General features: G+C 33.3%; 1 protein-coding gene across 1 annotated transcript; it reads left to right on the forward strand.

The window, feature by feature from the left end:
• The first annotated feature begins 9,476 nt into the window (after positions 1 to 9,476).
• Positions 9,477 to 13,263, forward strand: LOC112805321 (replication factor C subunit 2). Its single transcript, XM_025847717.3, has 7 exons — positions 9,477 to 10,180; positions 10,772 to 10,947; positions 11,066 to 11,274; positions 11,379 to 11,574; positions 12,503 to 12,631; positions 12,710 to 12,904; positions 12,995 to 13,263. Exons 2-7 carry the CDS (start codon positions 10,792 to 10,794, stop codon positions 13,103 to 13,105), a joined length of 996 nt encoding a protein of 331 aa, XP_025703502.1. The 5' UTR covers positions 9,477 to 10,180; positions 10,772 to 10,791; the 3' UTR covers positions 13,106 to 13,263.
• Positions 13,264 to 17,863: the final 4,600 nt, after the last annotated feature.

Here is a 17,863-nt window from a genome sequence, read left to right on the forward strand (position 1 = left end):
CATTAGTAACTCAAGAGTTTCTAAGTTACCTTTCCAAGCCAAGAACATAAAACTCTACTCTAAAATTGAACCAAGCATTTTATCAAACACTTGGAAGGCACAAAAGAAAAGCATAGTAAATTGACAACAAAAATGAAATCTAACAACAATTATTGAAAGGAATTAACAACAACAATTAAAAGAAACGCATTTATTATGAATTACCTTGGATTGAATGGAAAGAAAATAGAAGGAACAAGAGTAGATCTACAACAAAATACAAGAACAACATAAAGGAAATTACAACAACAGAATATAGGAAGATGAATATAACAACAAAGAATTGAAGAGTAGAAGTAGAAGAATGAATGAATGAAAACCTAGATCTAAGAACTAAGCCTAATCCTAATTCTAGAGAGAAGTGAGAGCTTCTCTCTCTAAAAACTAACTCTAACTACTAAAACTAAGCTAAACTAAACTAATGATCAAAAGTATGTAAAGTATCTAAAGTATATTGATTCCCCTTCAATTCTTGGCTTAAATAGCATCAGAAATGAGTTGGATTGGGCCCACAAGGCTTGTGAATTCGCTAGCCACGAGTTTTCATGAAGTGAATCACGTGCACCAACGGCGCGTATGCGTATAGTGCAAGTACGCATTCTTATACGTATAGCAACTATGGCAAATCTTATATCATTTCGAAGCCCCGGATATTAGCTTTCCAACCCAACTAAAACCGCATCATTTGGACCTCTGTAGCTCAAGTTATGGTCGATTAAGTACGAAGAGGTCGGCTTGACAGCTTTTGCGATTCCTTCATTTCTTCATGAGTTCTCCAACTTTACATGCTTTTCCTTCATTCCCTTGATCCAATCTTTGCCTCCTAAATCTGAAATCACTTAACAAACATATCAAGGCATCTAATGGAGTCAAAGGTAAATTAAATTTAGCTATTTTAAGACCTAAAAAGCATGTTTTCACTCTTAAGCACAATTAAAGGAGAATATACAAAACCATGCTATTTCATTGAATAAATGTGGGTAAAAGGTGATAAAATCCCCAAAAATCAATACAAGATAAACCCTACAAATGGGGTTTATCAGACGCGCACGCGTGGAGAGGAAAATCGTCAAACGACGCGTACGCGTGACCGACGCGTACGCGTGACATGCGCGATCTGCAGAAAATTCAGGAAACGGTGGGGATGATTTTGGGCCGCGTTTTAACCCAATTTTTGGCCCAGAAACACAGAATAAAGCCAGGGAACATGCAGAGACTCAATTCATACTGAGCAATAAACAATTCTCATCACATCTGATAAGGATAACTAGGATAGGATTTCCAGTTCTCATACCTTGCCAAGAGATTTTATTATTATTATTTTATTTTTCTTGTTATTCAAACTACTTGCTCCTTATTTCAAAAACACAAAAATATTATTTTTCATAACTAATAATAAATCATACTTCCTTACAATTCCTTGAGAAGACGACCCGAGGTTTGAATACTTCGGTTTATAAATTTTATTGGGTTTGTTACTTGTGACAACCAAAACTTTTGCATGAAAGGATTCTCTATTGGTTTAGAAACTATACTTACAACGCGATTATATTTGTGAATTTCTTTACCGATAGAAAATCTGATCGTCAAGCCGCACAGGCCTGTGTGTCCGCACGCCAACTTGCATCCCTTCTGGTGGGAGCGTCGGCACAGCCTGTGCGCGTGAACCCCAACCTTTTCGTTCCTGTGCGCGCGCATGTACCTATGTACACACGCACACATGATCCTTATTTTAAAAAAAAAGTGTTCTGTGCGTGCGCACGAGCTTGTGCGTATGCACACGTCTTGACTCCCTTTCTGTCCGGAGCACTCGCACGCTTGGTGCAAGCGCACACCCACCCTATCCTGCCTGGTGTGCGTACGCACACATACTTGTGCGTACGCACAAGTGCTGTTTTGGGCAAAATTTTTAATGCACTTTCAATTAGGCCCTAAGCACTTCCGCCACCTCCATCCCTCTCTTTTCTTGCCTTTTCCATGTTCTTCTACTTGCTTTACTTAGTTTTCTTTGCATTTCATTTTTATTTTAGTTATTATATTAGTTTTACTTTAATTGTTTCTAATTAAATAAATAGCAAGTGTTTGCTTGATGTTGATAGGGTTGCTTGAATTTCATCAATGCACTTATACTTTGCCTTAATTTACTACTACCTAGTGGATTTGAATACTCATGTTTTGATTGTACCACTAGGACAAATTATGTAAGTACATTGAATTGAGTAAATTGAGTTGAAATTACTTGTTCATCATGATTTTTGAAGTTAAATTCATCACATGACCGATACTTGCTCCTTGTTAATGCTTTGCATTTGTTTGAGTGACTTAACTCGTTTTTTATCAAATTTGTCATTTTTTGTAACAAGTATCTTTATCATGTGACCTTTTTCTTTATGTTTTATGATGAATAAGGAGTTCTCTTTTCATTAATGGATTGGTTATTGTTTATTGTGCTAATCTATACCAATTTTACGCTTTTACTTGCACAATTTTAATATCCAAGATTCTATAAATTCAATTCACTCTTGTTGTAGTTGCCTAAGTTTGCTTGTACTTAATTGATGATCACTCATTACTTGCATCTTAGGCCATTTAATTGAGGAACACATGCTTACATTTTGATTGTATGGATGCCATTTTAACCGGTCGTTGTGTGTATCCTAATCGCGTGCATAATTGGAATACATACACGGCTCATTTTTTCATCATACCACACCACTATGCAAACTTCTGCAATTAAATGTTTACTTATTTTCTTTTATCTCCAAGTATACAATGTATTTGCTCCCTCCTTTACTTTTTTGTGCTACTTGCCCAATGATTCCTAATTATACCTTATTCATTCTTTTTTAGGAATGAGACATGAAGGCAAGGAGCTAGTATAGAAGGAGGACACTGAGGATGGAGATGCCAAGAAGACGTTGAACTTGGCGATTTTCATGTAACCCAAGCCCCTGCATCCGCCAACTAGAGGTGGAGCTCTTCAGAGACATTTCCCCCCGAATCGTGTTCGTGCATGGAAGACCGTGCAAACATTTAAGTGTGGGGGATGATTCACTATTTTTGGGGCGTAACTTTCTTTTCCGAACACTTTACACTTTCTTTCATTTTTGTCTTCTTTTATTATGTTTCTTGTAGATATTTGGAGTGTTTTTAACTATTGCATGGCATTTTTCTTTTGGCATATATATCTTAGTTTATTTCTAGTTATTGCATTTGGTATTTTTACTTTCGCATGATATATATTTTATAGATAGAAGTTGTAATTGGATGATGTGAATAGCATAGTGCCTAGTTCAGTTTTGTCCTAATTGTTCATGTTACTTTTTGCTTGTTGAAAATTAGGAAAAGAACTAGGACATTTTGAAAATTTTGCATCCATCACAACATTATACATACATATAGGAAATAATTTTGGTGAAAAATAACAAAGATTTTCAAGAATTTGGTTTCAAGGGCTTTCTAAAGAATTGATTTCGAAAATTATTTTTAAGCTTGCTTGAATGATTTTATGGAACATAGATGAGAAAAGAACAAATACCTTGTGAGTTTTTGAGCTATATTGAGTGGTTACACATTTTAACCGCTAATTTTGTTCATTGTGTGTTATATCTCTTCTATGATTATAATCTTGGTTTTGCTTGATTCTATATTTCAAATGATTGATGTTTTGAATTGCATTGAGCATGATTGAGGCCATCTTTGTTTAAAGCTTACTTAACCCATATTGCCTACCCTTTACATCTACCATTGTTAAACCCCTTTGAGCTTTATTTATCCCATTGCTTCTGATATTAGCACATTACAACCTTAAGTGGAAAACCATGATTTACCTTGGATTGTATCCTTGATTAGCTTAAGTTGAGGAGTGTGTTACATTTAAGTGTGGGGAAACTTTTAGAAAATATTGGTAGTAAATGAAAATATTTGTTTTGAGTACTTCGTTGAAAATTTTGGAAATGAGAGCGTTCATGTATGAACTATTAAACTATATGCATTTATTTAAAAAAAAAAACATCACCATAAAAAGGGGAATGAAAGTTACCCCAAAGAAAAGAAAAGTGAATAAGAAATGCATATGTGATGTAAATGAAAAAGCATACATGAATGTTTGTGAAAAAAGAAATGATGGGAAGTTAGGATTGCATATTTTTGTTGTTAGATTGATAAAGGTTGAGTTGGAAACTTAAACTAATCAAGGATTCAATCGAACAAGTCCATTTGGCCATATCTATCCCATCTTTACCCTAACCCCATTACAACCATATGAAGTCCTCATGATAATTGCATTCATGCATCACTTGTTTGTTGATTGTTAGATGAAAAACAAATCCTTGAAAGCATGATTAAGAAGAGATTTGAGTGATTAAACCCTAGACACCGAGTGATTAGAGTGTATACACACCTAGTGAGGGTTCAATTACTCAATTCTATGTTTTCACTTATCCTATCATAAGTTCTTGCAAGTTACTTCATTTTTAATGACTTGAATCAATTTTTTAGATTTTGGTTGCATTGGAGGATTTTCTTGCTTAGCCCTATTTGTCTATACTTGCTTGGAAATTTGTTTGTTTATTTTCACCAACTTCATAGGACACTATAGATAGATATATAGGTATAGATAGTATATACATACTTGCATGCATATAGATAGTTGCATTCAATAAGTTGTTTCCCTTTGATCATTCTCCTTGTTGGTTTAGCATGAGGACATGCTATTGTTTAAGTGTGGGAGAATTGATGAGTCCATATTTGATGAGATATTTTGGCTTCATTTGAGTGGATTTCATCACGTAAACCTACACTTAAGCACCAAAATAGCAAACTTTTGTGTTTGATCCCTAAATAGAACCCAAATGTGAAAACATGTGTTTTTGTGCTTAAATTGAGCAATTAAATTCCACTTTTATTCTATTTGATGCCATGACATGTTTGTTGAGTGATTTCAGGCCTTAGAGGCAAGAATGGATAGCCAAAAGTAGAAGAAAGCATGTACAAGGGAGAAAACATGAAGAAAACAAGGAAAAGCACACACAGTGAAGTGTGCGTGCGCACAAGTACCTGTGCGTTTTCAGCCGAGTGTGCGTATGCACAGGTACCAGCGCATGCTTCCATTAAAAAGTCACGTGCTGCGCAATTTCTGGGGCCTTTTGGCCAATTTATGAAGGCTCAAGGCTGAAATGAAGTGCTATGTCAAAAGAGTTTCAACACATATGAAGGGGGAGCCATTTTAGAATAGGAAAACACTTAGTAGGAGTAGGAGTAGAGTAGTATAGAAAATTCTCTCTTAGGGTTTTAATTAGGGTTTCAATGTAGCATTTTGTACTTCAATTTTTTTCTTGGATTTTGCTATCTCATTGTAAGAATTTCTTTAATTCCTCTTTTATTACACTACTTGTTCTACACTTTCTTTTACTTTAATTTCCTTTGTCAACATTTACATTGTCTTGCAATTTTGATTCCTAGTTATTTAATTTGATGTTTGATGGCTTTTATATGTTTGTTGAGTTCCTTTTATTGATTTTGAGCATTTATGGTTAATAGTTTTCACCAATTTACCAATTTTGCCATGTTTTATATTTATGCCATCTATGTGTTTGATGAAATGCCAATTTTGATTATGGGTAATTTCCACCCCTTGGCTTGTGAAAAATGAGTTTATTGATTACTAGAGCCATAATGTCCAATATTTAGTGATAATTCTTGGATTGTTAGTTGCTATTATTTCCACTAACGCTAGCTTTTTACTAAGGTAATTAGTAAGTTAGCTAGGATTTGTGGATTAATAACAATTATGCTCAGTTGACTTATCCTTCGATGTTAAGGGTTGACTTAGTGAGATTAATCCATCACAGTTATCATAGTTGTGGTTATGGTAAGGAAGGGATTTCATAACTCATCCCAAGTCAAGGTTTCATTTATGTTTTGAACCACCTTTTTCATCACTTTATAGCTTTACTTGTCTATATTACATACATAGTTCTTTTGTTCCTTTATTAGTTTATCAATTACAGTTTTGTCTTGTCCTTAATTCCTTTATTTTGTTTGCTTCTTTATTATCGAAAACCCCTTTGGCTCTTCACAACCAAAATTGTGCACTTGTTGGCATTAGTTCCAAGGGAGAACGACCCAGGAGTCTAAATACTCTCGGTTTATATTTGCTTTGAATTGTGACAATCTCTTGAATTATAATTTGATTAATGATCAATGGTTGGGTTTGGACTATACTTGCAACATTGATCCTATTTTAAGTGTGAAAATCCAAACCTATGCCTTTGGTCATTGTCAGCCTCCGTGGTGATATTCCAAGCTCTTTGTGAAGAGTTCGTTGTAATGGGCCAACCTTTAAAGAGGTCAGTCCTCTGTCTTCGTGCAACCCGGACCGTATAGCTCGGTCCAAGTTATGAACAGATAGTTGAGCACATATTCTTGAATTCAATACCTTAATCATATGCATTGATTTCTTGCATATGTATATTATCCACCACATATATAAAAAGAATTAAAAAACAAAGAAAAAAGAAATAAAAAAGAGAAAAAAAGCAATAAAAGGGGACAAAATGCCCCAAAGTATGTGGTGTTGGCAATGCATATGTATTGTACTCAAATTTGGGATGCATGAATATGTGGAAAACATAGTTAATGGGTAGTTAGGTTTTTCATTGTAATTACATGGATTGTCTTACGTTAGGTGGAAAGTTTAGGTTAATCAAGGATTCAGATTTTAGTCCACTTAACCAAATGCATTCCTACCTTGACCTTAACACCATTACAACCCTTGAAAAGACCTCTTGATATGTGTATTCATGCATTAAATTTTTGTTGATTAGTAGAAGAAAAGCAAGCCTTAGAAAGCAAGACTAGTAGAGAATTGAAAGAATCAACCCTTAAACACTTGAGCGATTAGAGCGGATACACATCTGGTGAGGGTTCGATGCTCAATTCCTTGTTCCCTGTTTTCACGAGCTTTCTTCTTACAAGTCTATTTGTACTTCATTTTATGATTTGAATTAGTGCAACTCTTTAATCATCATATTATTTCAGCCCTACATGTTCATATATGTTCTTGAAAGATTTATTTACTTTTAACCAAGTAGGTAGAAGCATTCAGCATGTAGTTGCATTCATATATATAGGTTGCATTGCATAAGTCCTACCTTTTTCCCTTTACTATTTTGGTTCCCTTGAACTTAGCATGAGGACATGCTAATGTTTAAGTGTGGGGAGATTGATAAACCACTATTTTATGGTATATTTTGGATTGAATTGAGTGGATTTTGTCAATTTTTATTGGGTTTGCTTAAGTGACAAACAAATTAAACGTTGATTGAGGTTTAATTGTCGGTTTAGAACTATACTTGCAATGCGATTTTTATTGAGAAATTCTTTACCGATATTTTTTCTCCGTCAAGAAGCAATTTCCAACTGCTAGTTGTGATTGTGCCTTCCTGCCCTTCGTGACGTGCAACATCTGCAAACTCTCGTACGTGATGTGCACGATAGAAGAAATCGGCAAGTACCGTGTACCCTTGAGAACTGCATTGAGACACCCCGACAGATTTGTTGTTATATGACTGAACCAGCGGCCGCAGTCGCAGTGTTGTAGCCATATCTCTTGGTTGAAACAACCAGCCCAGTCTGCCATCTCTCGTGACAACCTCTCAAGGCATCCATGTACCACTCATACCTAGCCTTGCTTGGACTATAAGGGACATTTATAAGGTATCGCTTGCCCTCGGCCGACTTGAAACGAGACATGAAGTTTGCGGCCATGTGTTTAATACAATAAGCGTGGAACGCCCTAGGAGGTTGCCAACCACTATCATCGGCCCTCAGTGCAGCCTTGATTGCCTGTGGTCTATCAGAGATAATCAACAGGCCTTCCTGTGGGGTGACATGTCATATCAGATTTGTCAAGAAGAACGACCATGACTCTGTACTCTCGGACTCCACAATTGCAAAATGACCATGACTTTGTGTGATAGCTCTACCGGACTGCACCTTGTAGGACAGGGATGCTAACGGATGGGTTGGACTGTATCAACGGCAGAATGACCTTGAGGCTATTGTCCAACTGTCGATGGTCTTGGAACATGGTGGGTGCTAAACAAGTTTGCGCTCCACCAACCTTCCAGATCTCCCTAACGAAATAAAACATTCATGGTTGGAAACTACTCAATATGTTGCAATCATTCATGAGTAAGTACGCCACAATTAAACTTGAAATCACCAGTATCTGAGATTCTGTCGGAGGGCAATATGGAGACTCCAGGGACTTCTATTTACAGCTTGACGACAATGCACATGGTACTTTAATCGGTCCGATTCGACCACCCGGTACTCAGCACTTTTGCAAATACTGTAGTTCTTCACCCCCTGCATTACTGTATCTGTGCATTTGAATCTGCGGTCGACTCAAAACTCTACCCCACCGTCTAGGTTGTAATCCTCTTCCCTGGTGTTGGAAAACAAAGATTTTTCATGCATGACGTCCAGATCCAATGTATGATAGTGACTTGGTACATCCGATAGCGCCAGAATCGGATTAGGGGGGAGGCAAAACATAGTGCACTGCTATCTCGGCTAGCATCTCCGGTACAAACTCCTCCTCATAATCATCTTCAGAGGAATCACTATTATTGCTATCCGCAATGCACTCTTCATCGGAGTCTTCCTCGCCCACCTCCATGTCTTCCACTGGACTGGCAACATGAATCGGTGGTGATGCGAGAGGTGGGTCATCCTGCACAAAGGTCAAGTGTACAGAACCACCATCACCAACATCACCAACTTCAGCGGAAAGCTCCATCACTTGTTCTGCCATGATTCTCCCGTGGATGTCAAACATGAGTCGCACATGCTCGTCGTCCTGGAGCCAAAATAGTCGAAACCGGAAAACTCCATTACCCAACGGTGCTAGCAACCTATACCCGATCCTTCCGATCTCTCTTCTCCCTATGCTACCAAGGTTGCTCAATATCAAACTCTTCAACTCGGACAACGAACTTTTGCGCCGAGTACGCCATAGTAACGGATTCTCACACTCAGATATCACCCCATTGTCGCTGTTTCTCATACGACAATTGGGATACACACAGACAACCACATATCCACTACTATTGGATATTTTTGCTTATTTTTTGGAAGAAAAATGGAGGAGAAGAAGATATGAAATGTATGTGGAGAATGCCAAGGATTGCATATTCTTTTATAGCAATTGAAAATTTATCTTAACGTATCTCGTTTACACTATAAATGTAATAATTTAACACGTATCTCATTGACACTTTAAATGAGACATATACGTGTCATGTACTCTAGTTTTATCTCGTCTACACAGTAAATGAGATAAAATTGGAGGAGGTATTTTCATAATAATTTTTATAAGTTATTTCAGTAAATAAAATATTTATTTAAATAAAAAATCTTTTTATTTTAGTAGTTTGATTTTGATATTTTAGGCCCCTCCAAAAATACGAAGTTTGGGAGAAATTCCCTCCAAAGATTGAGAGAGAAACTTCGTGACTCTTCCGGTCTCCCCTAACCCTTACGGTTTGCCACAAGCCCTGTCACCTCTGCTTTACAGCCTGCTCTAATCCGCTGCCTCACGCCCTCACCGGGCCCCTTGGCCTTTCTCGCTCATTCTCTCAAGCCCCAAAACCCTAAAACCATAACCTGAACCCCTCACCCCTCACCCCTCAAGCCTCGGCGCCGCACACACTCTCACGGCTGCACACCACCACTCACAAACCCTAAATCACTTTCCTTGAATTCAACATTCACCATCAGATATTCAGATTTTCCATTCTCCATTCTCATCACTCATCACTCATCACTTTTCTCTTCTCCCACAACTCAACAAGACAACAACCCACATAGCCACACACTTACAGTCTCACACAGCCGTCCGTGATTCATCACTCCTGGAGCTCCGTCATCCGCGATTCACCGCGGCTCGATCTTTGCCGTCTGCAATTCACCGCGCCTGGAGCTCCACGTCATTCGCCGGTCTTCTCCTAGGTTTTCTCCTCGCGATTAGTCTCCTCGATCTGCCTTCTCCAGTTCTCGTCGATCATCGCTGCCGTCGTTTTCTTCTCCGGGCTCTGCGGTGTTGCCGACTTGCCATCCACTTCTCCAGTTTGTGGTACTAATTTATGCTTCTGTATTCTCTGTTAATTTTTTTTTTCAGTGTCTTTAGAAGTTAAAAGTAGAAGTTTTCGTTCCAATTCGAAGGTTCTGTATTGAGACTTATGTTATTGTTGATGGGATTGTTATGTATGCTGGATTATTGATGGACTGTTGTACATTTATGTTTTTCTTCTTGAGGTGCGGTATTGGAAGATTGAAAGACATTGTTGCATGTGCTTATTGTTCATTTTACTTTCTAGTCTTTCGCTGTATATGCAGATTCAGTATTATATATCACATATTAACATTGTTTTAGTTTCAAAAATGTAATTATTATTTTGCATGATAAGTTAGTCTTCAACTCTGGATTCTCTATCCTTGGACTATGTGATGAAAGAAGTCTTGAAGATTATGTTAATGATTGAGGATTCTTTTTTCTGTTTTTTCATTTTTATTTTCCTGATTTTTTAAAAAAATTTGTATGAAAACGGGGGATTTCTGGCGGATAACGGGTAACCCCGCCTCCATTGGGAACCCTTTCCATCCCTAGTTGGGGGCACATAGGGTTTTTTAGACTTCATACTCTCACTCTCTTCGTTTTCCTCAGTGAAGCAAAGAAGAAGAAGAATGGCATCGTCATCATCAAACAACAGCGGCTACGATGTTCCCTGGGTTGAGAAGTACCGACCCTCTAAGGTCTCCGACGTCGTTGGCAACCAAGATGCCGTCTCCCGCCTTCAAGTCATCGCCCGAGACGGCAACATGCCCAATCTCATCCTCTCTGTATGTATCCATCGAACCTCTCTCTCTTTTCCATTCCATTCTTTTTATTAGGTTAATAATTGTGAAATGTGAATTCCTTATTTATTATTGAAATTGTTTCTCTTTGTTTCTTTATTAGGGTCCTCCTGGAACTGGTAAAACCACAAGCATACTAGCACTAGCTCATGAGCTTCTCGGTTCCAATTCCAAGGAAGCCGTTCTTGAGCTCAATGCTTCCGATGACCGTGGAATTGATGTCGTCCGGAACAAGATCAAGATGTTTGCTCAGAAGAAAGTTACTCTCCCTCCTGGCCGCCACAAGATTGTTATTCTCGATGAAGCTGATAGGTATCTAATTTTGCTTTGATGCTTGTGATTAGGATGAAAAACAAGAAGAAATTATAATTGTTATTACTTATTATTGATTCTTAATTGTTTGATTTTTAATGCAGTATGACTTCGGGGGCTCAGCAAGCTTTGAGGAGGACAATGGAGATATACTCGAATACTACTCGGTTTGCCCTTGCTTGCAACACTTCCTCTAAGGTTATTGAGCCCATTCAGAGTAGATGTGCCATTGTGCGATTTTCGCGCTTGTCTGATGAGGAGATACTCGGTCGCCTCATGGTTGTGGTTCAAGCTGAGAAGGTAAGCCTTAAAAGCTCTATGAATTTGTTTTTCCATCTGAAGTTTAAGTTTGTGTAGAATTTTGGTGCTTTCATGGCTCATATTAGTAAATCATAGATATGGAATTGACATCTTCATTGTTTTGCTTATCTGTTTTTGCTTTTGTAGTTGCATGCCTTATTTATCACTGTACTCTTGTTCTTTTCTCTTCCTCCTTTATAATTGATTCTTTGATAACTACAGGGAGTGCTCTTAATTTGAAAAATTCTCTATTATTTGCTGTTTATGCAAATCTTAAAATACAGCTTAACGGCCGCCATATTAGTTCTCGTGCAAATTTCTTATCTAATGCCACACCACCTTCTGGTGGTTTGCATTTATGTCCTTTTTTACTTTCTTTTTTCAAATATTACAATGCAGGGCATTAGAAATGCCTTTTATTGGAGTTTGATTTATTCCATGTTTAATACCATTTTGTATAAAAATGCACAACCTCCAGATGTTATATAGCATTTTATCTGTGCCATTTGTACTCTTCAAAAATTCAAACTATTGTCTTCTAAAACACGTGAAATTGTGAATTAAGGGCTTTGCTTGATTATGTTGCTGCCATTTCATCATGTTGGGAGGTTACTAAGTTGTTTATCTAGGTTCTGCGGGCAATTTATGGAATTATGTCAAGTTGTCTATGCATTCCTTGATTTCTCATTATAGTGTTAAAAAGGGTGGCACAAGGTACAACACTAGCATCATCGTAGCCTGAGGATACTTCTGTTGCGGTTCTTTTTGAAATTTCTTGTAAAGGTTATTGTCATTGGAAATGTGAATTTGTTAGGAAAAGCACCCTATTTAAAACTTTTTCTTGGTTGCCATCTATTTATCTTCAGTTCTTCAATCTTCATTACTGTTGAGGAAATGCATGATAAAATGAACTGTGTTATTGTTCAAGGTTCCCTATGTTCCTGAAGGCCTTGAAGCCATCATTTTCACTGCTGATGGTGATATGAGGCAGGCGTTGAATAACTTACAAGCAACATACAGTGGATTCCAGTTTGTTAACCAACAAAATGTTTTCAAGGTTAGAATTGACTACGATTTTTAATCTATAATCGTTAAATTCACCATGATTTCATTAAAAGATTGTGATTATTTTCAGGTTTGTGACCAGCCGCATCCATTGCATGTGAAGAATATGGTGCGTAATGTTCTCGAAGGGAATTTCGATGAGGCTTGTTTGGGCCTCAAACAACTATATGACTTAGGATACTCCCCCACAGATATCATCACAACAATTTTCCGTATTATAAAAAATTATGATATGGCTGAGTATCTGAAATTGGAATTCATGAAGGTACATGCTTATCTGTTTGCTGTGTTTGTAATCTTTGTTTTACTTAGTAGTAAGTGACTGAGAATTTGTCATGGTTTCCTTCAATTGCAGGAAACTGGATTTGCTCATATGAGAATTTGTGATGGGGTTGGTTCCTATCTTCAAATGTGTGGTCTATTGGCTAAGCTTTCTCTAGTCCGTGAAACAGCTAAAGCTGCATGAGTAGGTTCCAAGTACAGCTTTTATGTTAGCTTCCGTTTTGTTTTTTCCTGGTAGAAAGGATATTCTGAGTTATTATATTTTCAATGATGTTCAAATGCTTAACTGAGTTTTTTGGCTTCTATAAATATATTTGGCTTGGATGAATGCCACTTTTCCAAGTGTCTTGTCTGAACTGAAATAATTGGTTCTTGTTTTGCGGAGGTTGTGATTTGCTTCTAATCAAGCTTCACTTCTCATAGAGGGAGCTTTTAGTATGTTTGTGAGCAACGGAATGTATAGTGTTGCAAATTTTAACTTTGGGGTTATTTAGGAAACTACTACTACTAAAGTCTAAAATGAAGACTTAGAAAGTAAAATGGACTAGAAAACCTAAATAAGTAAAATGTAAAGGGGGTAACCTCATGGAAAAGTATCATATTAATGATGAAAATCCATGCATGACAAGATGTGAGGTTTTTACATGGTAGACTCTTAAAATATTCTGATTGTAAAATTTAAAAATATGCATAACTAGTTTAAAAGGAGTTTTAGTGGAGTTAGCAGTAGGATCCGGGGAAAATAGATGAATGCGTTAAGGATGATCGTATTCTTGAAGCATGATTGATGTAACATTTCGCCGATTGCTATGCATCGAGACTCTATCAATGGTGGTTGAGTAAAATTTTGCTTTCTGTTTTAAGCTTCAATCTGCCCGATAGTAATCTAAGATCATAAAGCGAAGCATCCCTCATCACCGTTTCAATATATTGAAATGCACTCAGATGGATGAAGTACATGACTACATGGAAGCTCGTACCAAATGGGTTGATTCATTGAATCAATTTAGTAAAATACATTTAAATAACGAAGGCTTCTACGCTATTAACGACTCTGCTATACACGTAAAGATTATCAATAAAAATTGCGTCACCCAGACTGAAGCCGGAGACCTTCGGGGTGTTAGACTAACGTGATAACGAACTAGACCACGACACCTCTTGGTCTTTCGTTTTCAACGTCTCGTTATTGTTCAGAAGCACTTTTACTTTTACAATTACCTCCCGTTTAGCTGTACTTTTAATAAATAATAATATTAATTTCTTTAAAAATTATATATTAGCATATACCTTTAGTATTTGAAAAAACATTCGAAGCATTAGTTAATCTCAAATTGATAAATTTTTGGGGCTGTTCAATATAAGTTATCAAAGTAACGTACTTAAGCACAGAATTTATTAGAATACTTACAATGACAATCTGATACTGAAGGCAGAAGATATTTTAAACAAAAGTAAATTTATAAAAGGCTTTTGTATACCTGAGACTGAGAGTTCTAAGTTTAAGCGCTCTATTTTATATTTACCAAATTCGTCTATGACGTTTGTTTTTTCTTTTTTTTTTTCTTTGACTCGTCTATGACGTTTGAAGACACTAACAAAAATATTTTTTATTTGTATTAATAAAATATTTTTAAAATATTTTAAAATACGATAAAAAATTTAACATTAATTGTACATTCACATTGAAACATTAGATTTTGACGTAATGTTTTGCAAGTATAACTAAAAAAATAAGATATTTTTATTCTTAAAATATGGTAATTTTATGTTAAGTGATTTTGTTTTTGAGATAATCTCCAAGAATAATTTTAAAAAATAAAAAAATTTAGAGATCAAATTTGATCTAATTTTTTATATGTACATTTTAAATATTCATCTAAATATTTTTACAAATTTTTGGATCAAATGCATAAATAATTTGTCAAATACAAAAATTATTTAACACTTATAAAAAAATATTTTTAGTTAATTTTGTTTCATTTTATAAATTTTAATGACATTTTTGTTGTTATAAAGGTGGGGGATATTATGTCTTTTTAAAAAATTAAAAATAGTTTTGGTCGTTTACTCTTTTAATATTTGTTTGGTGACCCTACTTAATATACTAAAACTGAATTTTTTCCCAATTAATGAAAGTGAGGTGTCGATTCCTTATGAATCAATTTTTCCGCTAAAATAAATGCACTATTTTCTCTTTTAAATTTATTTTATAAAAATATCTTTATTATAATTATACTATAATTAGCATTTAAGTAATAATACATAATTATACTAATTTAAAAAAATATCTTTATTATAGTTATATAAAATCAATATTTAACGCATTATTAAACTACTTATCAATTATCAATAAAAAATATTTTTAATAATAATAATAATAATAATAATAATAATAATAATATGATAATTATATGATAATGGCACCAGTTATTAATGACCAATTTATAATTTTTAACTAAATTTATTTTAGAAAAATATCTTTATTATAATTATATTACAATATTACAATTAAATTTAATAAATAATGCATAATTATACTAATTTAAGAAAATAGTTTTATTATCTATCTATTATATTTATTCTATTATATAAAAATCAGATTTTTGCACTTAATGATGGAACTGATGTGGCATGCTCTTGAAGTATTTCCTGATTTATTTCATTTAATTCGTTAAAGCAAATCAATTATAATCAATTAATTATATCAATTAATTAATTTGATTAGACATTCAAATCTCACCATTTATTATAATTTATATGATTTGATTAATTAAAGCAATTAATTAATTTGGTTAATTATATTAATTATTTGATTTGATTGGAGTAAATATCAAATTATTTAATAATTAATTTAATTAGTTTATTTTTTCTCAATATCATCTATTTATACAAGATCAAATATTTTTTACTCATTGGCTCTCTTTTCTCTCTCTCTCCCTCCCTCCCTTCCTTTCCCCTTTTCTCTCCCATTCTCTCTCTCGTGTTCAAGGTACAATTTTTATGATTTCTTTAATTTTTGTTTCTTTTATCTTTATTTATATATTTTATTTTTTTATTTTTTTAAAATTTTTGTTTATTTTAATTGATTATTATTAAACGCATATTTTTTTCTTTTAACTTTTGATTAATAAAAAAGATGTGTCATCTTTACGTTATTTTTAAATAATCTTATTGTAATTTTATTTTGTAATATTCTATTTTGTCATGTGTGCTTCAATTCATATATATATATATATATATATATATATATATATATATATATATATATATATATTGTCTTTTTTTTGTGATTCACAATTAATATATACATTGTTCGTATATGTAGTTTATATGTTAATACTTTTATTGATTCTCTTTATTATTTTTTTATGTGTATCTCTTTGTTGCTCTTTATTTTAGTTATATTCATTGATTTCTCTGTATTCATGCTCTTTTATTTGAAACATCGTGACAATTTAGAGTGTATGTTATGACCCATGTCGTTAATTTGGTGTATTTTTTTAGATGGTTTATATTATAATGTGTTTAAGGAGTTGACTTAAAATTATAATATGATATATAAATTTATAATATGATTTATGGTATACTAAAATATTAGAATATTATCACATACAGATATTTTTTTATTTGTCCATTAGATTTAATTAGATAGGATCTTAAAAATTATGCAATTATGTAATTAGTTGTTTTTTCATATAATTATTGTATTGATCATTTATATTAGTAAGACTATTTTTATTATTAATATTTATAAATTGTATTGAAAGAATATAGTTTATGATATTTAATATTTTACTATTTATTAAAAAAAAGCATAATTACTTAATGATATTTATTTTTTAAATTCACTATGTATGCAATTTTTTTTCTGACAAAATTTTACTCATGATGAAAAATCGTGTAAATGTGAAAAATTATACTTTTATTTTTATTTTTTTATATAATCGATATATTATTAATAATAAATAGTAATTAACCCTTCATATTTTTAATCAAAGCATTTAGACGATAATTTCTATTTATAGATATTAATGGATGATTGTTTCTTTAAAAATAAAATGTATTATGATTTTAGGTTATTTCATAATTAACAATAATACTTGATTATTTCTTTAAAATTAAATTGTATTATGATTTTAGGTTATTTCACAATAATAATTAATGTTCATAATATCGAATTACTCTAAAATTTTTTATTTTCTATCGTTAGTAGTTAATCCCAAATTAAAAAAATTATGTTGAATTGTTGAATAGTCCAGGTATAACCGGAGTTAATTTAGTTTATTTGTTTATTAATATAATTGATTGAAAGTATAAATGATAAATAAGACAAGCAAATAATTAGAAAAATAGAATGTTAGTAATTACTTAAAATAGATAACAAAATAAGTTATATGTATTACTTTATTTAAATTATTAATAATTAAAAGAATAAAAGGTCAGTAATTATTTTTAAAATAGACATTAAATTTAATTTTATGGTACTAACTTATTTGAGTTGTTAATAAAATTTTATAATTTTTAGATTTATATCTACTCAATTTATGTATTTTATTTTATTCTACTTTAACAAAAAATTGAGATGTGCATTTTTAATTATTTATTTAGAAAGTATAGCGAAATGAGTTATATCAATTAAAATTAATTATCAATAATTGATATCAATTAATTGATTGTATTAATTTTTAAGATGAATAACGTATAATAAATGTTGTGAAATTAATTATAATAAAGTAATAATTAATAAATAAAAAAATAAAAGAGACTTTTTATTGCTTTTTAATGGCTACACGTTTTTATAATTTCACTTTCTCTTTATCTCTTCCTTTTACATTTATTTCTTTTAATTTATTGAACTAAATCAATTATATTAATTATTTTTATTAACTAATTAAGTACTTTTTAATGGGTTATTATAACTGTGTCTTTAGATCATAGG

The sequence above is a fragment of the Arachis hypogaea genome, chromosome 1 (genome assembly GCF_003086295.3).
Source record: "Arachis hypogaea cultivar Tifrunner chromosome 1, arahy.Tifrunner.gnm2.J5K5, whole genome shotgun sequence".
In the NCBI taxonomy this organism is placed as follows: domain Eukaryota; kingdom Viridiplantae; phylum Streptophyta; class Magnoliopsida; order Fabales; family Fabaceae; genus Arachis; species Arachis hypogaea.

What these genes read in the sequence shown, in the direction of transcription:
- LOC112805321 (XM_025847717.3), top strand. Translation starts at nt 10,792, where the DNA reads ATGGCATCGTCATCATCAAACAACAGCGGCTACGATGTTCCCTGGGTT. An exon ending in TGCCCAATCTCATCCTCTCT is followed by an intron (nt 10,948 to 11,065) that starts GTATGTATCCAT and finishes TTTCTTTATTAG; the next exon opens with GGTCCTCCTGGAACTGGTAA. An exon ending in TGAAATTGGAATTCATGAAG is followed by an intron (nt 12,905 to 12,994) that starts GTACATGCTTAT and finishes CTTCAATTGCAG; the next exon opens with GAAACTGGATTTGCTCATAT.